Genomic DNA, 20,029 nt, shown 5'->3' with positions numbered 1-20,029 from the left:
CACTTACGAAGTAGGATAATTCTGTATACTAATTTAACTGCTAGCCTTATGGAGTTTAATTAGTTCGATGCAAGAATTTTCAGGGCTTCTTAATTCCTTTCACTCACTGTACATACTTGATGATTTGCCTCTTCTGTGGAAATAAGTTCAGTGTGCATCAAAGCAAGGTCAGGCATGAAACCCATGTTTCCTCAATAATAATGTTAGTATGTAATTCACAGTTCTAGAACATAATTGCTGATTGAAAAACATAGTATATTCCATGGGCCTAAGGGTGGAGCATACCGAGCTAGATAAGCACTTGGATATTTTTCTCTAAACATATATCTTCACTTTACAAATGTAAGAATTACACTTTTCTTTGGTTAGAATTATACTACATAATTTTTTCTGGTGTTCATAACAATCCTAAGCCTAAAAGGTTTGCCCTTGCTGAGAGGATCAGGTATAGCCTGTTCTGATCATCCTTTGGTTTAATTGGTCTATGTATTGCTAGCAACCTATTGATAATGTGTAGTAAAATAGACTATGTTTTTTCCTACTCATGAGCCATGCCATTTTGCAGGCCTTTAGTTATTCTGGTCATGGTGGACGATCCAAGATAATACCTGTTTGGGTGCATTAACACTGAAATGCTCACGGCTTAGCTTAAAATTTCTTTGTTTCTTTACACTGATGCACTTCTAATAAACAAACAAATTGTATCATATTGTATTATACCAAGATTTTTTATCAAACTCTATGTTTCTTCTTTTCATGTTACCGATGTGCTCTAATTAAGCAAATATGGAGATACCCTACAATATACTAATTTTGCTGACTTTTCATCATACCATCAAAGGTTCAATATATATTGGTGTTTCTTTTTCATGGTTTTGTTATTTCTCACAACATAAATCCTTCTTGCAAATGCTATGAATTCCTGCAGCAACGCGCGGGGTATCATCTAGTATTTACTAATTGGAGGCACCATTAGAGTCTCCACCTTAATCCACATCATCAGAATTAATTTAGCCATTAGATTAAAAAATAGTGGTCAATATATATTAGAATGCCCCGTGTTAATTAAAAAGACAACAGGTACGTGAAGGAATAAACCTACATGTACGAAAGAGAAAAGATGCCCCACCACGTATATACTGTAAGAGATTAGACTAACATGTTCAAAGAAAAAGAGTCCTGCAAAAAGGGCACGTGCCTTCTCCTTGCAAAAGCAAAAAAAAAAGACATACAATTAAAGGATGGGTCTGTCTAGGACACATCTAGATGTGACATAGTTATGTCACATCTAAGCTGATTTTCATTCTGTTTGTGGTCTATTTTTTTGTCCTAGTTTTTTTGTTTTTTGTTGATACATTATATACTTGTGGGAGGTTAGATATGACATCCTTAAAAAATATCTAGATGTGAATTAGACAAACGGTTAAAGGATCGCCTCATGCTGAAAAAAGAGCCCACGTCTCCATACTCAGGGAAACAAATACCACACATGCGTTTGTACCTGAAGAAAAAAGAGAAGCCATGTGCATATATGGAGTCCTGAAGTGTCACGTTACATAAATGAGAGATTGCCCCCACGCTAAAAAAGATCCCACATATCTATCTCATGGAAACAAATACCAGATACATGTCTACATGAAAAATAGGACCTGTGCAAATAAAGAGTCCTTGAGGGTCACATTAAAGACATTTTATGACTTTTTTTGAAATTTTTTATTGATTTTCAAATTTCTAAATTATTTTAACCTCTAATCTCTAATCACCCCTCATCCCTCATCACTGCTCAATTTAACCTATAATCTCTAAGAGCATCTCCAACAGGCGCCGGTCGCGCCGCGCGCAAAAAACAGATATGCCGCGCGCGTATCGACTGATTTGGCGCGGCTCGCAGCGCTGGCTCCAGCAGCCGCGCTAAAATGCACAGCGCGCGCGCCAAAATGCAGCGCGCGCGACTCGCCGGTGCATTGCATATGGCATTTTCAACACAAAATGATGAACATTTTCAACACAATAAAAATTTCACACAAACAAGTTGATGAAGTTCATGCCCACGAGTTTAAAATCATGCCCACAAGTTCATCCAACCAAGTTTAAAATGCAAATCAAGTTCAATACACAAATGAAAGACACATCATTCCTCGTCCTCGTCCTTGTCTTCGTCCTTGTCCTCATCTTCGGAAGACGATTCTTCCGCCTCCGAAGATGAATCTTCCACCCTCTCCTCATCGCGCACCGCATCTCGTGAAGCTCCGACGGTGTTGGCAAGATCTTCAACGGCATCTTCATGGGAATGTGTGCGAGGAGGCACATCGAAAGACATTCCGCCCATGGCGGCAGGAGGTGCACCCATGCCTCCCATGAGAGAAGCAAAACTCATGCCTCCCATGGTGGCCATAGCGTCGGGGGGTGCTCCAAAGCCAGCCATGCCTCCCATTGCACCTAAACCGCCCACGGTACCTCCGAAGCCACCCATGCCACCCATGGCGCCGAGGCCACCGCCACCCATGGCGCCGAGGCCACCGCCACCCATTGCACGAACCATGGCTCTTTTTTGGATCAAGACTTCTTGTTGGGCAAGATTGACATACTCCTTTTGCGCCGCATTGAGGTTAGTTGTGTCCAAGAAGAACAAGTGCTTTGAGACCAATGCATGTCATTGGTTTGAGACCAATGCGAATTGTTGGAGCCAACACCCATCATTGACATGTATGCATCATCATTGAGACTACAAATTTTTTTGAACAATGCAAATAAGCTATCTATATGTGACGAATGCATTCAAAAAATAACAAAAAAAATGAAAAGTTAGAATTTTTTTACCTTGGAGGCATTTCGTCGAACATGTTGTGCGCGCCGGCCGCCGGCTCAACGAGTGAGCTTGCCGGCGCTTCGGCAGCCGCCGCGCCCGTCGCACGCCCCGCAAGCTTCTTCCTCCTCGCCTTGGAGGTGCCAGAGCCGTCCGTCGCCTTGTTTTTCTTTGCTGATGTCTTGCCCTTCTTTGGCCGCGCCGCATTGGGGAGCTTTGAGGAGGAGGGGGAGGCAGCTCGGGCCGGCGCCGGCGCGACGCCACCCGCCGCCGAGGTCATCGCGGCGGCATGAAGAGGCCGCGCGCGAGGTCGATGGTCGGAGGAGCTCCGGTGGAGGCGAGGCCAACGTCACCCGGGCTAGGGTTTGTGGCGGCGGGGGGGGGGGGGGGGTGGGTCGCGGCTATAGGACGGGGTGAGCGGGGTGCCGGCGCGTGCGTCCATGGGTGCGGGTCGCCGACCGGCGCGCGCGGGGCTTTGGAGGGGGAGAAGAAGAGCGCGCAGCGCGAGCGTCGAGTGTGCCGCGCGCGGAAGCGGGTGCCGCAAATACACCGCGCGAGGTACCGCTTCCTGCCGCGCGCACAACTACTTTTACCGCGCGCGCGGTTATTGCGCACGCGCTGGAGCCATCCGCCGGATTGCGCGCGCGCTAAAGTGGGTATATTTACGGCGCGACGCCTGTTTAGCGCGCCTGTTGGAGATGCTCTAATCACCCCTCATCATTCCAAATCATCTCACTACTCCGGCCTGAGCACGCTTAACTTCCGGGTTCTACTCTCCCTCGTTTCCAAGTCTGCACTTGTTGTTTTCCTGACAATTGTAAGATGTCAACCCTATTAACCCTCAGGAATTTAGCTTGAGCATGAAGTCACACATTTCACTATTTGAGTTTGAAACTATTGTTCTAAAAAACAATAATTATTTAGTAACACTAATATTTCTTGAATAAGTAGTTTGACCATGGTTTGACCACAGTTTGACCACAGTTTGACCATAGTTTGACCAGATTTGACCAAAATTCAATAAAACTGAAATAATTATTTAGTAACACTAATATTTCTTGAATAAGTAGTTTGACCATTGTTTGACCACAGTTTGACCACAGTTTGACCATAGTTTGACCAGATTTGACCAAAATTCAATAAAACTGAAATAATTATTTAGTAACACTAATATTTCTTGAATAAGTAGTTTGACCATTGTTTGACCACAGTTTGACCAGATTTGACCAAAATTAAAAAAAACTAAAATAATTATTTAGTAACACTAATATTCTTGTTATTTAGTAACACTAATACCTCTTGAATAAGTAGTTTGACCATATTTAACGAAAATACAAAAAAAACTGAAATTTGAGCATAACTTTTTTTCCTTTTAGAATTTGAGGATTCTAAAACATTGATACAATTTTCAACTCTCTAAATAATTTTTAAATTCCTGAACCTTTCAGCATTTTTTGAATTCCCAAAAAAATTAAAATTCGTGAATATTTTATGAACTTACAAACATTATTGAAATTCAGGAACATTTACAAAATCAAAAATACTTTTCAAGTTGATACTTTTTCTAAATCATGATTTTTTAAAATTTTGAAATCTTTTACATTTTGCAAAAAAAAATTTGAAATCATGAATATTGTTTCAAGTTCCATATTTTCTTGAATCCATGAATATTTTGTGAATTCATAAATTTCTGTTCAATTTTGTAAACATTTCTTTAAGTTGCAAACATTTTTGAACTGATAAACTTTTCCAAAAATTCAATAATATTATTTTATATTGGCAAAACTTTTATAAATTAAACAAACTTTTTTTGAATTTACAAACTTTTTTGATTACGTGATCATTTTTAAAACTTACATTTTTTTCCATTTAGAACACTATCTGAATTTTGAGATTATTTTTTAATTGACTAACATTTTTCAAATTCACAAACGTTTTCTAAATTTCATGATTTTTTTAAAAACTCTGGATATTTTATAAATTTGTGAGCATATTTTTGGAATTATCAAACAATATTTCCGAATTTTTTAATATTTTTTTGAATTCGATAATAATTTTTAAATCGTGATTATTTGAATTGGCAAATATTTTTTTTAATTATGTGGATTTTATTATTTCCTGAACATATTCTGAATTCGTAATTTTTTCTTTCATGCGCTACTTGTTTTGTCTATATATATACAAGAGGTTTGCACACTTTTCCATACTTTTTTTTCCTACACACACACACACAGACACACACACACACACACACACACACACACACACACACACACACACACACACACACACACAACATACACACCACGCTCACACACTCACACACTCAAGGGAAAAAGGTAAGACATACAAAAACAAAAATAGACCAAAGGTAAGTAAAAAAATGACTTACACGAGAAGAATTTTCAGGTGCTTAAAAATAGCCCACACAAAAAATATTTGACACAATTCTAAAATAAGGATTTCTCAATTATATAGGAGCTAGCAAAGCCGTTATCCATAGTGATGGTTTTTATTCTTTTTTCAATGTTTAATTATCAATTAAGTGCTCGTTTCAAAATGGGTCATTTAAAGAAATAAAAAGTGAGGAGATGGATTGAATTCAGTTATTGTTTCTTTCTATGATGATCTTCAATACATCTATTTTGAATTCATGAATGATTTCTCATACACTGGATAGTCGTACTGCCGCATGCACTCTATATGTCTTAAGTGCCATGTGAGCCAAGTATATGCTGATCAAAGATTCCCAGAAGTTCAACTTGTACATGAAGCAATTACCTACTCGAAGAAGAGGAGGTCCACCATCTTGCCATGGATATAGGACGGAAGCCAAGACCCTGCATAAGAATCAAGTCCTACAAACGCAAACAGGAGGGGAAACAACCATAAGGATCATTTTGCCTTCTTAATAGTTTTTCTTAACAGATGTCTACTTTTTTTCATACACATTGTACATTTTCGTATACATCTGGAACATTTTTATACACATTTAACATTTTTCAAATGCATTATTAACATTCGCTCAGATATATTTTTTGATGTCTACATTTCCCATACATGTTGTACACTTTCGTATACATCAGAAACATTATTTTATACATCTTTAATTTTCTTAAACATGATTAACATTTCTTCAAATATATGTTTTCGAAAAAAATGTGGTTACTGATTTTTCAAATACACGTTGAATTTTTGGGCGATATAAAGAAAAGGACCACGTGAAGATTTCTTCATATTGTATAAAACTTTTTTAAAATTGTGGCAAGCATATTTTTTGAAACAATTTTTTTAAAAAAATTCATGTAGATTTTTTCAATGGTATAAAACTTATTCTTGAATTACGCAAACCTTTTCTTACATTGTATAAAGATTTTTCTAAAATGTAAGTCACCTATATTTTTAAAATATTTTCAACATTTTTAAAAGATGGACGAACATTGTTGTTAACACCGCATTAACATATTTTTGAGTGAGCATTATTAACGTCTTTTCCACTTCAAAAATATATGTAAAATTTACAAATAGGAAAAAGATGTACTAGAGACCCAACACTCCTACGGCAAATGGGCCAGCCCATTTATGGGGCGTCAAAGGGACAACACTTTGTCTCGCCCTTTTTAGGCAATCTCGCACAGCTTTTATTAATTTGTCGTAGTGTTTACAGGGACAAAGAGAAGATTGTCGGGCTGACCTAACCAAGCATAGTGGCCAGCCCCAAATGATAAGGCAAGCTTTGCAATATTATGAGCCTTGACATTAGAGGTTCTAAACTCATGACTAGTTATACAAGATGTAAAAGCATTGGACCTAGCTAACATGTCATGCACCACCGGACCATAACTTGCCTATGTACCACCCTTGATTGCTTCCACAGCCACCTTGCATTCTGAGGCAATGAATATCTTCTATATGTATAGGTCTTCAACTAGTGCCAAGGTCTCCCTGATCGCCAAAGTTTTCAGGATCGTAGGATCTTCAATGTAGCTGAAAACAACAGCAGATGCTCCCTGGTAGGTTCTTGTGTGATCCTGACCCACCAGCTCTAGCAAATGAAGCATCCATGATAATCTTAGCATGATTCTACGGACGCGAAAACCAGTGCCTCGCCCTAATAATTGAGGTTGTGGGTATCACTATCTTCGGCATGTGCAACATTTGAATCTATGTCAAGAAGCTAGAAATTAAACTGTGTGTGTCGAAAGAACTTTCGTATATACCCCAGTGGATAGTGATGGATCGATGATTTCACACTTGGGTGTTCAAAAAATTTATATTGCAAACTAAAAACACGACAATAATTTTGATACGGAGGGAGTAATATCTAAAATGTTGATGGGAAAATAATTTTTATTCCATCATAATGAAAGTACTGACATGAATGACAGAAAATGAAGATTATTTACTACATGACAATACGATATGTCCATAAACAAGGCATGGTGTTGTTATCCTTTACTTGCACATAAATATGATGCTAAAAAGATGCAACCAAAAAATATATTTCAAGTAGAGATGATAAGAGGGCATAAATGTCACATAAAAATGGTCCAATGGAATCAATGGCAATTGGGCTCCAGCAATCAAGCAGTTGGTGTTGAGCAAACTGCGTCTTGTATGATAGACCGCCAAAATTTATGCCTGTTGGATTAATCGTTAGAGGCTAGTTTATACGAATTGACATGAAGTTTGGTGAACAAACTACACCACATTTAGTCCATTTACCAAGCATACACCCTATATAAGAATTTTCTGTCAACAAAAAGTGGATGTACAGGCGTACACCCATGCACCCATGTGGATCCGCACCTGCCGGTGGATGGCCTTGCGACGGGCACTTCATATAGCCCATAATGTCACAATCATCAAGTTAAACTCGCCAGGATCCTTTTTGCACTTGGTTTCTGATTCAGACACATCTCTCGCACCATTACCTCGTTGGTTTTCCTAAAAAGAAACAACCTCGTTGGACAGAACCCACACGCTACTTAAGAGATAATTGTATCTATGGTCCCTAAGCTTGTAGGCGAGGTCCAACATGGTCCTTATAGTAAGGAAGTGATTTAATACGGTCCTCGTAGTTGAAAATACATTATGTATACGGTCCTGGAGCTTGCAAGAACGGTCCTGAGCTACGTTACAACGTACGTATTGCCAATAGTGCGGCCTGACAGCTGGGTGAACAATTCTCTCCGCCTCTGTGGACCTACCTGTCAGTGGGCTGAGAAAAAAAAAGCTGGATTTAGTGGCGAGCGCTATAAACAAGTATTCGAACCAGCGACCATCAAGTATGGCTGCTCAACGGCACGCATGTGCCAACAAACCAGACGCTGTTATTGATGAAAATTAAGACTAGTTCATAGTCTGACATTACCTCCTGCGCCTGCGTGCATTTTTCTATCTTTTTTTTGCGAAATCATTTTTCTATTGCTTTCCTTGACATTACCTCCTGCGTCTCACGTTAATTATGAACAATCATTAATTTTCTAACTCAGCCACTCAAATCATCACATCCATAATGATCTGATTTTTTTACTTCGAAATATATTCCCTAAGACAACCGTGTTATAATTGGCATAATAGCTATCAAACAAGAGATTAATTTATTACGTTTTTGCATATTCAGAATAGCAGACTAGCATGAGAAATCTAAAAAAATCAGTCCCCCGACACAAATGAAAATAAATATGAGATGTGAAGATATTGTCCAAAGTGTGCCTTCACTTAAACACGTAATAAGCTATCAAACAAGAGATTAATTTATTACATCTTTGCAAATTCAGAATAGCAAACTAGCATAAGAAAATTTACTAAAATATAAGTCTACCGACACAAATGAAAATAAATACAAAATGTGAAGAAATTGTCCAAAGTGTGCCTTCACTTAAATACACAATAAACTATGAAAAGGCACAAATGATAAGTCATGTTTTTTTTTTCATTTCATATTTCATATTCATTTTCGACAGTGATGTGTGGTCAAAGACTTTGAGGCGCGTACTGCTAGTACAAGAAATTGTCATTTGCGTTGGTGTCGCGTACTTTGAATCGCCAAAAAGTTGACACAAATCTCTACTCCTAACTAGTAGAACGCCCGTGCGTTGCTACGGGCTACAATGCATAGAAATAAATCAAGAAAAATTTAAGGTTGTCTTCAAGGTCCAAGATCATTTCTTCCCATACGTCCGGATGTGCAAGGACATCAAATGGTTGAACCCTGGGATCTGCAAAATTCAACCGTCTAGACATTCCGAGCTTCACCAAAACCAGATCATATGCGAGGAAAAAATGTGGCTGTCCGTAGAGATAATTGCATCTATGGTCCTCATACTTGCAGGCAAGGTCCAACATAGTCCTTTATAGTAAGAAAGTGATCCAATACGATCCTTATACATGAAAATACTTTGTGTATATGGTCCTGATGCTTGCGAGAGCGGTCCTGACCCACTTCGCTGCGTACGTATTTTGTACAGTGCTGCAGGGGACCCACATGTGACATGTCAGTGGGGTTAGAAAGAAATAAGATATAAAAAAAGCAGACGTGGGGAGCGATCTTGCTGAGATTCGTGTTGGAGGTGGTGTACTGCTAGCCAAATGAGCTAACGATCGCATGTGGTTCAAGTAATATATATTTGCATAAATAGGCGCACACACACACACACACACACACACACAAATCCAAACAAATTCCATGCTATCCAAAAATGTTCTCGAGTTTCTGAGAAAATGTTTGTCACATTATAAAAAAATGTTTATTCAACAAAAAAAAGTGTTCGTGTAATTTAAAAAATGTTACATGCCATTCAAAAAATGTGGGAGTTAAAGAAAACTTCACCCCTTAAAAAAATATGTTCATGGAATTTTGTAAAATGTCTATACAATATTTACCTCTCGACCATTTAGAGACTCCTCGTCATGTTTGTGATCTCATCCGGGACTTCGAACAACATTCGGTCACCAAAACATATAACTCATATAACACTATATCGTCAACGAACGTTAAGCGTGCGGACCCTACGGGTTCGAGAACTATGTAGACATGACCGAGACACCTCTTCGGTCAATAACCAATAGCGGAACCTAGATGTCAATATTGGCTCCAACATATTCTACGAAGATCTCTATCGGTCGAACCGTTATGACAACAAACGTACTTCCCTTGGTCCATCGATATGTTACTTGCCGGAGATTTGATCGTCGGTATCTCTATACCTAGTTTAATCTCGTTACCGGCAAATCTCTTTACTCGTTCCTTAATACATCGCCTCGTGACTAACTCATTTGCTTGCAAGCCTATGATGTGTATTACCGAGAGGGCCCAGAGATACCTCTCCGATACTCGGAGTGACAAATCCTAATCTCGATCTATGCCAACTCAACAAACACCTTCGGAGATACCTGTAGAGCATCTTTATGATCACCCAGTTACGTTGTGACGTTTGATAGCACACAAGGTATTCCTTCGGTATCCGGGAGTTGCATAATCTCATAGTCGAAGGAATATGTATTTGACATGAAGAAATCAATAGCATTAAACTGAATGATCAATATCCTAAGCTAACGGATGGGTCTTGCCCATCGCATCATTCCGTTATCAAATGACAAGTTATGTCTATGGTTAGGAAACCTTAACCTTTTTTTTATCAACGAGCTAGTCTAGTAGAGGCTCACTAGGGATACGGTATTTGTTTATGTATCCACACATGTATTTAAGTTTTCGGTCAATACAATTCTAGCATGAATAATAAACATTTATCATGATTAAGGAAATATAATAATAACCATTTTATTATTGCCTCGAGAGCATATTTCCATCAATTTAGCCCAATTAGAAAATGAAAAGTCAGCTGATCTGTAAAGGCCCGTTGATTTAGTCCGTGTGTCTAGCATTTTTTATTTATTAAATGTGATCAAAGGTAAGAACATTGTCTAAACATCCCAACTAAATAACAGTTCGGCAAACCAGTATTTTTTTCAACACAATACAAGAGCATGTACCCATATGCATGCACATACACTCATCCCTATGAATGCACGCACACACATCCTACCCCTGTGAGCACCTCCGAGATACTGAGCCGGCACAACATTGAGATTGACGAAACCACTACAGGCGCCTTCGTAGGCGAGGCAATATCTTCTCCCACCGAATAAACATCGCCGAAAAGCCCGAAATAAATTTAGAAAAATGCGAACACTGATGCCAAGTCTATGACTTGAACGTTGGTGGGCTGGTTCCACTAAAAGGGACCTAATTATCTGAGTTACCCTTAGTTCGCTTCAACAAACCAATATAGGAGTTATATATCATAAAAATGATACCATTATAAACTTCCAATGTTATACTTTATAATGGTACAACTTTTATGATATACAATTCTTATTATATTGGTCGAATTATCTATCTAACGATATAGACATGGGCCCTATAAACCGAAAAGATGGGGTAATTTAGAGAGGATGACATTGGTGGGTAATTTCTTAAACTTTAAAAGAAGATCTAACAGTTGTAGTTTTCTAGTACATAACATAAAGGCCAGATGTTTCTGATTTACGTGAGATTTTCTAGTCAATTTCCCTAACTTTTACTAGCTGACCAATTGTGCTTTTATTATAGATCTTTAATTTTCTACTTACTAGCATGGTATCTAATTTTAGGTTTGTAATGAGGACTTCATGTTGAACAGAAGAGCTATTTTGGCTCTGGGGAGCATGTGCTCCCTTATGGATAGTACATTAAAAACAAATGGTAAGACTCCCTCCGCCTAAATATGAGTCTTTTTAGAGATTTGAATAAAGACTATATACGGATGTATATAGATATATTTTAAAGTGTGGATTCACTCATTTTACTCCGTATGTAGTTTGCATTGGAATCTCTAAAAAGACTTATATTTAGGAACAAAGGGAGTAAAATTTAAAATTTCTGTTTTTTCTTTGTAGATGTTCATGTTAGTGTAACATACATGCTGGAAAGTTTTCATCTGAAATTGGATTGCGGTGTTTCGTTGGTGAAAAAAACAAAAATAAGTGTAACATTTGGAGGTAACATTTGGCTTTTGACTTTTTGTTGCTCATGTCAAAATGCTTAAGCTTTTCACCTAAAAATTTGCAGGTAGCATTTGAGTGTGACAATGAAGATATCAACTTTTTTTCCCCATTTTTTTTGACATTTGCATATAATTTTTTTTGCTCCCAAGAGCCGAATTGGATTTCAGCTATTGAACCCTATACAAAGCAGTTAGATGATATGGGAGACTGGTTCCATTAATCCAGTGCATGCAGTCATGCATGGAAGCTACCAAGAAATGCTTCTAACTCTACAAGATAATAAGCAACTGAGTACGACCATCTCAATCGGGTGCAGCGTTTAGGTATAGGTCTCTAATTCTGACCACGTTCTTAATTGTCACACCAAACCTGCAGCTAAATTGTCATATTCTTCCCTATGCGATCAATCATGGGGAATTAGCAGCGTGTTTAGCTACGCACCTTCACATGGTTTTGTCCGTGGTCTCAAGCCTCTGGCTGCTAGGGTTTGGATCCTAGCGCTTAATTTTGGGTTTGGGCTGCTGGATTAATTAAGTTGATCTGACTTGGTCTTATATGAAGCGACTCCAGACGCGGCCGTGGTATTGATGGCCTTGACCTTGAGATGGCGATCGACGCCGGCGACCGGTATACATAGTATATATAGAGACATGCAGCCGGGCTGGAGGTACACAAATATATCTTCACATCACAGTAGAAAAATATGGCGCCAAGAAGGAGCAGCGCAGTGGCCGTCACGCTGGTAGCTTGGCTACTTGTGCTCCAGGTACTAGTCCTGTCGCCGGTGCCTGCTGCGGCTGCACCGGCGAGGATCTCTCCGGGGGCCTTCAAGCAGGTGTACACCTTCTTGTTCAAAAAGGCGGCCAAGTCGGGCACGACTGCGCTGATCAAGAAGCGACGCGGCAGCCGCGACGGCGACCAGCTGGGTAGTGCGGCCGCCGACAACGCCGGCTACGTCGTCCTCTACAACGTCTCCATCGGGGCGACGCAGCGGAACAACGTCTCCGGCGTCGTGGACGTCCTCAATGACTTCATCTGGACCACGCAGTGCCCGGCAGCGCCGGTCAGGGTCCCATGCGCCAGGCAGACGTGCCGGAGCGTGACCAACACCACCGATGCCTGCGGTGCCGGCGACGCCAGCTGCGGGTACGTCTACACGTACGGGCAGGGGATCAACACCACCGGCTTCCTCGCCAATGAGACGGTCGGCGTGGGGAGCATCGCCGGCCACGCGTTGTTGGGGTGCAGCGCCGCTAACAGCACGGTGCCCCTCGACGGCGAGTCTGCCGGCATCGGGTTCAACAGGGGGTTCACAGCGGGTTTCCCTAAAATGCTTGATCTCGTTTTTTTCCTTTCCTTTGTTTGAACTCGGAACTGGCTGTATTTCCGTTATATTTTTAATGGAAAGGGGATTAGCCCAGGTCAAAATAAAAAAATCTCCCGGTTCCCCTACTTCCTGGCAACCGACGAACCTGGGAGTTCCGACTCCGAGAGCGTCGTGCTCCTCGGCGACGCCGCCGTGCCGCAGACCAAAAGCAGCCGCTCCATGCCGCTGCTCCGGAGCACCGTCTTCCCTAACTTCTACTACGTCAAGCTCACCTCCATACAGGTCGACGGCGTGGCCCTGAGCGGCATTCCCGCTGGGGCGTTCGACCTCGCAGCCTGTAAGGGCTAAGTGGTGAAACCCAGCTCACGAACACACACAGAGAGAGATGGACTCGGGGACCCAGCTCACGAACACACACAGAGAGAGATGGACTCGGGGATTTGTGCAGCGCACAACTGATGGTGCTTTTCGTTTTTCTCTTCCTTATTTGTAGCTGCTTACAGGCTAACTGAAAACACAAAAACAGGACATGACCAAGCCTATTGATCGTGCCATCCCACGATCGCTGAGCCACTCCCTCGAGGATGCCGTGCTTCGTGCGTTATCTCCGCGCCATCCCACGGACACACGATCACCAGCCTACAAACTAACTGCATCAGCTCGACGACTATCTCAACGAGCTGACCGATCATTCTGCTGAAGCAAAACTAATCCTAAACAGCTAACTGACAGAGAACTAGCCGTTGTCGACAACAGCCTGAAATGCTACAGTTAACTGACGAAACTGTCGTCAGGCTTAAGCTTCAACAATTCTCCCCCTAAGCCTGGCGAGCAGATTCAGACCTCCATGACGCCGAGCTTCAGACGCATCTCGATGAACTTGACGCGGCCCAGTGCCTTGGTGAGAGTATCAGCAAGCTGGTCGTCAGTGCTGACGTGATCAACGTCCACCTTGCCATCTTCGATGCACTCGCGGATGAAGTGGTACTTGACGTCGATGTGCTTGCTGCGCTCGTGGTAGACGGGGTTTTTGCAAAGTGCGATCGCTGACATGTTGTCAATGAGCAGCTTCACCTTCGTTGGAGTGTCGCCGATCAGATCTCCCAGGAGCCGACAGAGCCACACACCCTGGCATGCGCTCGATGCCGCCGCCACATACTCTGCCTCACAAGACGAGAGAGTGACGATCTTCTGCTTCTGGGACGCCCACGTGACAGCACTTGAGCCGAGGAAGAACACCATGCCAGTGGTGCTCTTGCGATCGTCCTTGTCGCCGGCGTGGTCACTGTCGCTGAAGCCGATCAGCGTCGGTGCTCCTGCACCTCGCTTGTAGCAGCATCCGTATCCCGCCGTCCCTGCGATGTAACGGAGGATCTGCTTCACCGCCGCCCAGTGTGGTGCTCCCGGTGCCTCCAGGTACCTGCTCACCATGCCGACAGCAAACGTGATGTCGGGACGCGTGTTGCAGAGGTAGCGGAGGCTGCCCACGATGCTCCGATAGAGTGTCGTGTCGATGACTTCCCCTGAGTCCCGCTTGCGCAGTGGCAGCCTGCTCTCCATGGGCGTGTGCGTCGCTTTGCAGCCGACCATGCCGGCCGCGGCGAGGATCTTGCCGACGTAGGCGCTCTGGCAGAGAGTGATCGCATCACCTCTCTGAACCACCTCGATACCGACGTAGTAAGATAGGAGTCCAAGATCACTCATGGCGAACTTGCACTTCATCTCCTCCTTGAACTTGTCGATGTCGCCCTTGTCAGACCCGGTGATCACCAGATCATCCACGTACACGCCAACGATGAGAGTCGAGGCACGAGTGTTTCTCCTATACACAGCGTGCTCGAGTGGACTGCGCTCGAACCCAAGCGAGGTGAGCGTCGAGTCCAGCTTGGCGTTCCAGGCACGCGCTGCCTGCCGCAGCCCGTATAGCGCCTTGCGCAGCCGCATCACACCGTGCCTGTTCTTGTCGTCGATGTACCCTGGAGGCTGATGAACGTACACCTCCTCCTGCAGGTCGCCGTTCAGGAACGCGCTCTTGACATCCATGTGGTGCACCGCCCACCCATGGTGCGTGGCGAGCGCCAGGAGCAGACGTACGGTCTCCATGCGCGCCACCGGCGCGAACACCTCGCCGTAGTCCACGCCTTGCCGTTGCGCGTAGCCTTTCGCCACGAGTCGCGCTTTGTGCTTCACAATGTGACCTACAGGATCCTTCTTTACCTTGTACACCCATTTGAGCCCAATGGCTCTGTGTCCAGGTGGGAGCGCTGCCATCTCCCAGGTGTCGTTGTCGTGGATCGCGGCAAGTTCAGCGTCCATGGCCTCCTTCCAGCACCCCTCGGACAGCGCCTCGTCGACGCCATCTGGTTCCTCCGCCGCAATGAGGCAGAGCTGCACGAGCTCCCCCCGATCCTCATCCAGCTGCCTGAGCACATGCCGCATCTTGCGATACTTCTGTGGTGAGTGGTCGAGGTCGTGGCGCTCGTAGTCATCGTCAGGAGGTGTGGCCCAGCCATCCTCCGTGGATGCAGGTGATGGCGATCGTGGCGCGACGACCTCCCGCTCCACGCCGTCGTGACACGTCGTCTCCGTGCTTTTCCCCGATGGCGTGCTCGTCGTGGCCGTGGCTCCGCTGGCCACGGATGCGCCTCTGCTCGGTGCGGCTCTGCTCGACGAGGATCCAGCTTCAGAACTGGACGGAGGAGGCGCGGGATTGGTGGTCGTGGGGTCATCTGGGTAGATGACCACGAACTGTTCGTCTAGAGGCCGCATCGCGGCGCTCGCTGCACTCGACCAGTCCCACTTCCGCTGCTCCTCGAACTTGGCGTCACGAGTCACGCGCACCTTCTTCATGGCAGGGTCATAAACCCTGTAAGCCTTTGAGCCCTCCTCGTAGCCGACGAAGATCATCGGAGCAGATCTGTCGGCGAGCTTGTCGATCCCTGGTCCAAGGCGCTTGACATGGACGACGCACCCGAAAGTGCGAAGGTGTTGCACTGTTGGCTTCCGGCCATGCCACACTTCGTATGGCGTCATGCCGTCGACGCTGTGTGTGGGTGCCCTGTTCAGCAGGTACACCGCCGTCTTCACCGCCTCCCCCCAGAACGTCGCGGGCACGCTCATGCTTTTCAGCAGACAGCGCGCCATCTCGACAGTCGTCTGGTTCCTCCGTTCGACGACGCCATTTTGCTGCGGCGTGTACGAAGCAGTGGTGAAGTGTTTGATGCCGCCCTCGTCGCAGAATTGACGGAACGCAGTGGAGTTGAACTCTCCACCGCGATCCGAACAAAAACCAAGAAAGCGATGCCCGGACTCAGCTTCTGCTCGTGCCTTGACCTTGCGGAAGCGCTCGAACGCCTCGTCCTTGGCCTTGATCACTTCCAGCCACATGTACCGTGATCAATCGTCGACAATGAGAAGGAAGTAGTTGTTCCCCCCCTCTGTCGCCGGCATGATCGGACCGCACAAGTCCGTATGCACCAGTTCCAGGTTCTTGGTGGCGCGGTACGATGTGGCCTGCGGGAAGGGATGCCGATGCTGCTTGCCCAGGACGCAGCCGTCGCACACCTGGTCCAGTCGATCGAGCAGTGGTATGTCGCTCGCCATGTCCTTGCGCCCCAACTCGCGCAGCGCGCGGAAGTTGAGGTGGCCGTAGCGGGCGTGCCACAACCAGGCAGGGTCTGCGCCGCTCGCGAAGAGATACACCGGCCGCGCCGACGTCAGATGCAGGACGTACAGGCAGCCCTTGTTCCTCTTCACGCACGCGAGCAGACGATCGTTGGCGTCGCGAAGGCGAAGCCAGCCATGGCGGATGTGCGTGTCGCAGCCGATCTCGTCCATCTGCCCTAGGCTGAGGATGTTGCTGCGAAGACGAGGTATATAGTACACCTGATTCAGAGTCATGTGCTCACCGCTGTGGGTCTCGAAAACGATGGTGCCCTTTCCCTCGATCTGCACCTCCGATCCATCGCCAAGTTTCACGGCCCCCGTCGTGCCGATGTCGAGCTCGGAGAAGATCTCCCTCCGCCCCGACATGTGGTTCGACGCCCCGGTATCCAGGTACCAGGAAGTGTCACAGCGACCCCCGTCTTCGGCAGCGCGGGCCTGTGACTTTTCCTCGTTGAGCAGGACGTGCTCGGCGCGGCTTTGGGGCTTGGTGGTGACGACGGACAGCTCGGCGAGGAACACAGCTTTTTCTTCCTCGCCATCGGCGTCACGGGCAAGATTTGCCTTCTCCTTGCGCTCCTTGCGAGGCTCGGTGCAGTCGCGCGAGAAGTGGCCGTTCTTGTTACAGTTGTAACATTTCACGGTCGACATGTCGCGTTCTCCGGCCGGCGTGCGATCGCCGCCGTTGCCGCGAGGCTTGTTCTTCTTCTTGCCCTTGCGACCTTTTTCGTTGCCGCCAGAGCTGCCCGAGCTCTGGCCCTGCTCCTTGCTGCGGGCCTTCCACTGCTCCTCCGTGAGCAGGAGTTGCCCGCCGTTGCCGCCGCTTCCCTGACCGAGGTTATAGCGATCCTCGGCTGAGCGCAGGCGTCCGATCAGCTCCTCCACCGTGAGGAGACTGGGGTCGAGCAGTGTCTCGATAGAGATGGCGATCTGCGTGAACTGAGGGGGCACAACTTGCAGGAATTTCTCAACCACAGTTACCTCTTCCACGACGTCGCCTAGGACGCGCAAGCTGTTTGCGAGCGTGTTGATGCGCATCCCAAACGCCTCCAGTCCCTCGCCGCTCTTGAACTGGATCTGAGCGAACTCCTTCCGCAGGCGCTGTGCAGTGGCCTGCTTGACGCGAGCGACGCCAAGACGCATGGTCTTGACTGTCTCCCACGCCTCCTTCGAGGTTCTCTTCGCCGCGAGCGTGCCCACCATCTCTGGCGGCACTGACCGCAGGATCGCGCCGAGCACTGCCTTGTCGTTCGGCACGCTCACCGGGAAGCCCTCCACGGCCTCCCAGAGGAGGCTTGCCTCCATGTTGATCTGCATGACCAATGCCCACTCCATGTAATTGGTCTGGGTGAGCATGGGCCAGACGATGGAGCTGCTCGGAGCGGCGCGCTCTTGCACCGTCCGCTCGTGGACGATGATCTCGTGGCCGTCGCTCCTCCGTGTAGGGCTCCGTCCATGGCGCCGCGCCGATCGTGACGGCGTCCGTGACGTCCTACGCTCTGCACCCCCTGCTGCCGCCACCGCATCCTCCTTCTGCTTCTCCTTCCGCAGCCTCTCCTTCGTCGCCGGAGAGGCGCTCGACATGGTCACCCGGATCGATAACCGCGCTGATGCCAAATGTAAGGGCTAAGTGGTGAAACCCAGCTCACAAACACACACACAGAAAGATGGACTCGAGTATTTGCGCAGCGCACAACTGATGCTGCTTTTCGTTTTTCTCTTCCTTATTTGTAGCTGCTTACAGGCTAACTGAAAACACAAAAACAGGACATGACCAAGCCTACTGATCGTGCCATCCCACGATCGCTGAGCCACTCCCTCGAGGATGCCGTGCTTCGTGCGTTATCTCCGCGCCATCCCACGGACACACGATCACCAGCCTACAAACTAACTGGATCAGCTCGACGACTATCTCAACGAGCTGACCGATTATTCTGCTGAAGCAAAACTAATCCTAAACAGCTAACTGACAGAGAACTAGCCGTTGTCGACAACAGCCTGAAATGCTACAGTTAACTGATGAAACTGTCGTCAGGCTTAAGCTTCAACACAGCCGACGGCAGCTCCGGCGGGGTGGTGATCAGCACGCTCTCCCCCGTCACGCTCCTCCAGGCGGCAGCCTACGATGCGGTGAGGCAGGCCTTGGTGAGCAAGGTCAAGTCGGAGCCAGTGAACGGCTCGGCGCTCGCCGGCGGCGCCTTTGACCTATGCTACAACGCGCAGTCCGTGGCGGTGCTGACGTTCCCGAAGATTAAGCTGGTGTTCGACGGCGGGGATGCGCCGGCAATCGAGCTCATGACGGTGCACTACTTCTACAAGGACAACGTCACCGGGCTGCAGTGCCTCACCATGCTGCCGACGCCGGCAGGTATACCATTCGGCTCTGTCCTGGGAAGCATGGTGCAGGCGGGCACCAACATGATCTACGACGTTGGCAGCGAGACGCTGACGCTAGAGGACGGCACGGCAGCGCCGGCGCCCTCCCAGGTATCGCTCATGGCGATAGCATCTATGCTCTTTGCTTGGGTACTCTTCTAAACGGTCATCTCATATTTACTGTTCCATATTCTTGCATTGTTTTTACTAGTGTGGTGTATTTTTTAATTTTTATAGATTGTACAATCAATGTTGTTTTATGGCTAAATAAATATATCATGTAATTATGTTTGTAAGATGCTTGTGTCCAGATTAAAATGAATATTAAATATTACTACCTCTTTCCAGTTTACAGGGCTTATCTAAAAACTTTGTATTTTTATTTTAAAACTTTGTATTTTTATTTTATAAGTCTCATTTCTATTGTTCTCCATCACACACACTCAAATATGAAGGTGCATTAAATAACTGCGTGCAAGTATTAATAGAAAACTCACCTTGGTTATTTATTGGTCACACGTACATGCAATGCAGTTAATGCATTGCTAAACACATTTTTTTAAAGGAAAACGAACGCATTCATTGAGTACTTCTGCAAATTTCAAATATTATTCCACCACTTATCATCTTACTCCTAGTTGGGGAGTTGGTAGGTGGTATCGTGGCTTCCTACCCCACCCCCACCTCTATCGAAGGGAATCGTTCCCCCACCGATTTTTTTTCAGCGCCATCCTCAATCCCACCGTTTTTTTCACGTGACACCCACCTCCATCAATTTTTCTCTCCTTCCCATGGTTTTTTTACTC

At 45.8% G+C, this 20,029-nt stretch overlaps 1 protein-coding gene across 1 annotated transcript; it reads left to right on the top strand.

Annotated features, from left to right (window-relative positions):
- The first annotated feature begins 12,544 nt into the window (after nucleotides 1-12,544).
- On the top strand, nucleotides 12,545-19,385 carry LOC147957406 (aspartic proteinase nepenthesin-1-like). Its single transcript, XM_087531679.1, has 3 exons — nucleotides 12,545-13,176; nucleotides 13,279-13,521; nucleotides 18,901-19,385. Exons 1-3 carry the CDS (start codon nucleotides 12,561-12,563, stop codon nucleotides 19,383-19,385), a joined length of 1,344 nt encoding a protein of 447 aa, XP_087387805.1. The 5' UTR covers nucleotides 12,545-12,560.
- The last annotated feature ends 644 nt before the right edge of the window (nucleotides 19,386-20,029 follow it).

This window comes from Triticum urartu, chromosome 7A, assembly GCF_056163025.1.
Source record: "Triticum urartu cultivar PI428250 chromosome 7A, HENAU_Tu73, whole genome shotgun sequence".
Classification (NCBI taxonomy): domain Eukaryota; kingdom Viridiplantae; phylum Streptophyta; class Magnoliopsida; order Poales; family Poaceae; genus Triticum; species Triticum urartu.
Note: the sequence above shows the minus strand (reverse complement) of the source record. Positions and strands in the feature narration are given on the sequence as shown.

Coding starts and splice junctions, on each gene's coding strand:
- LOC147957406 (XM_087531679.1), top strand. CDS start 12,561: ATGGCGCCAAGAAGGAGCAGCGCAGTGGCCGTCACGCTGGTAGCTTGG. Junction 13,177..13,278: donor CAACAGGGGGTTCACAGCGG/GTTTCCCTAAAA, acceptor GGATTAGCCCAG/GTCAAAATAAAAAAATCTCC. Junction 13,522..18,900: donor GGCGTTCGACCTCGCAGCCT/GTAAGGGCTAAG, acceptor GCTTCAACACAG/CCGACGGCAGCTCCGGCGGG.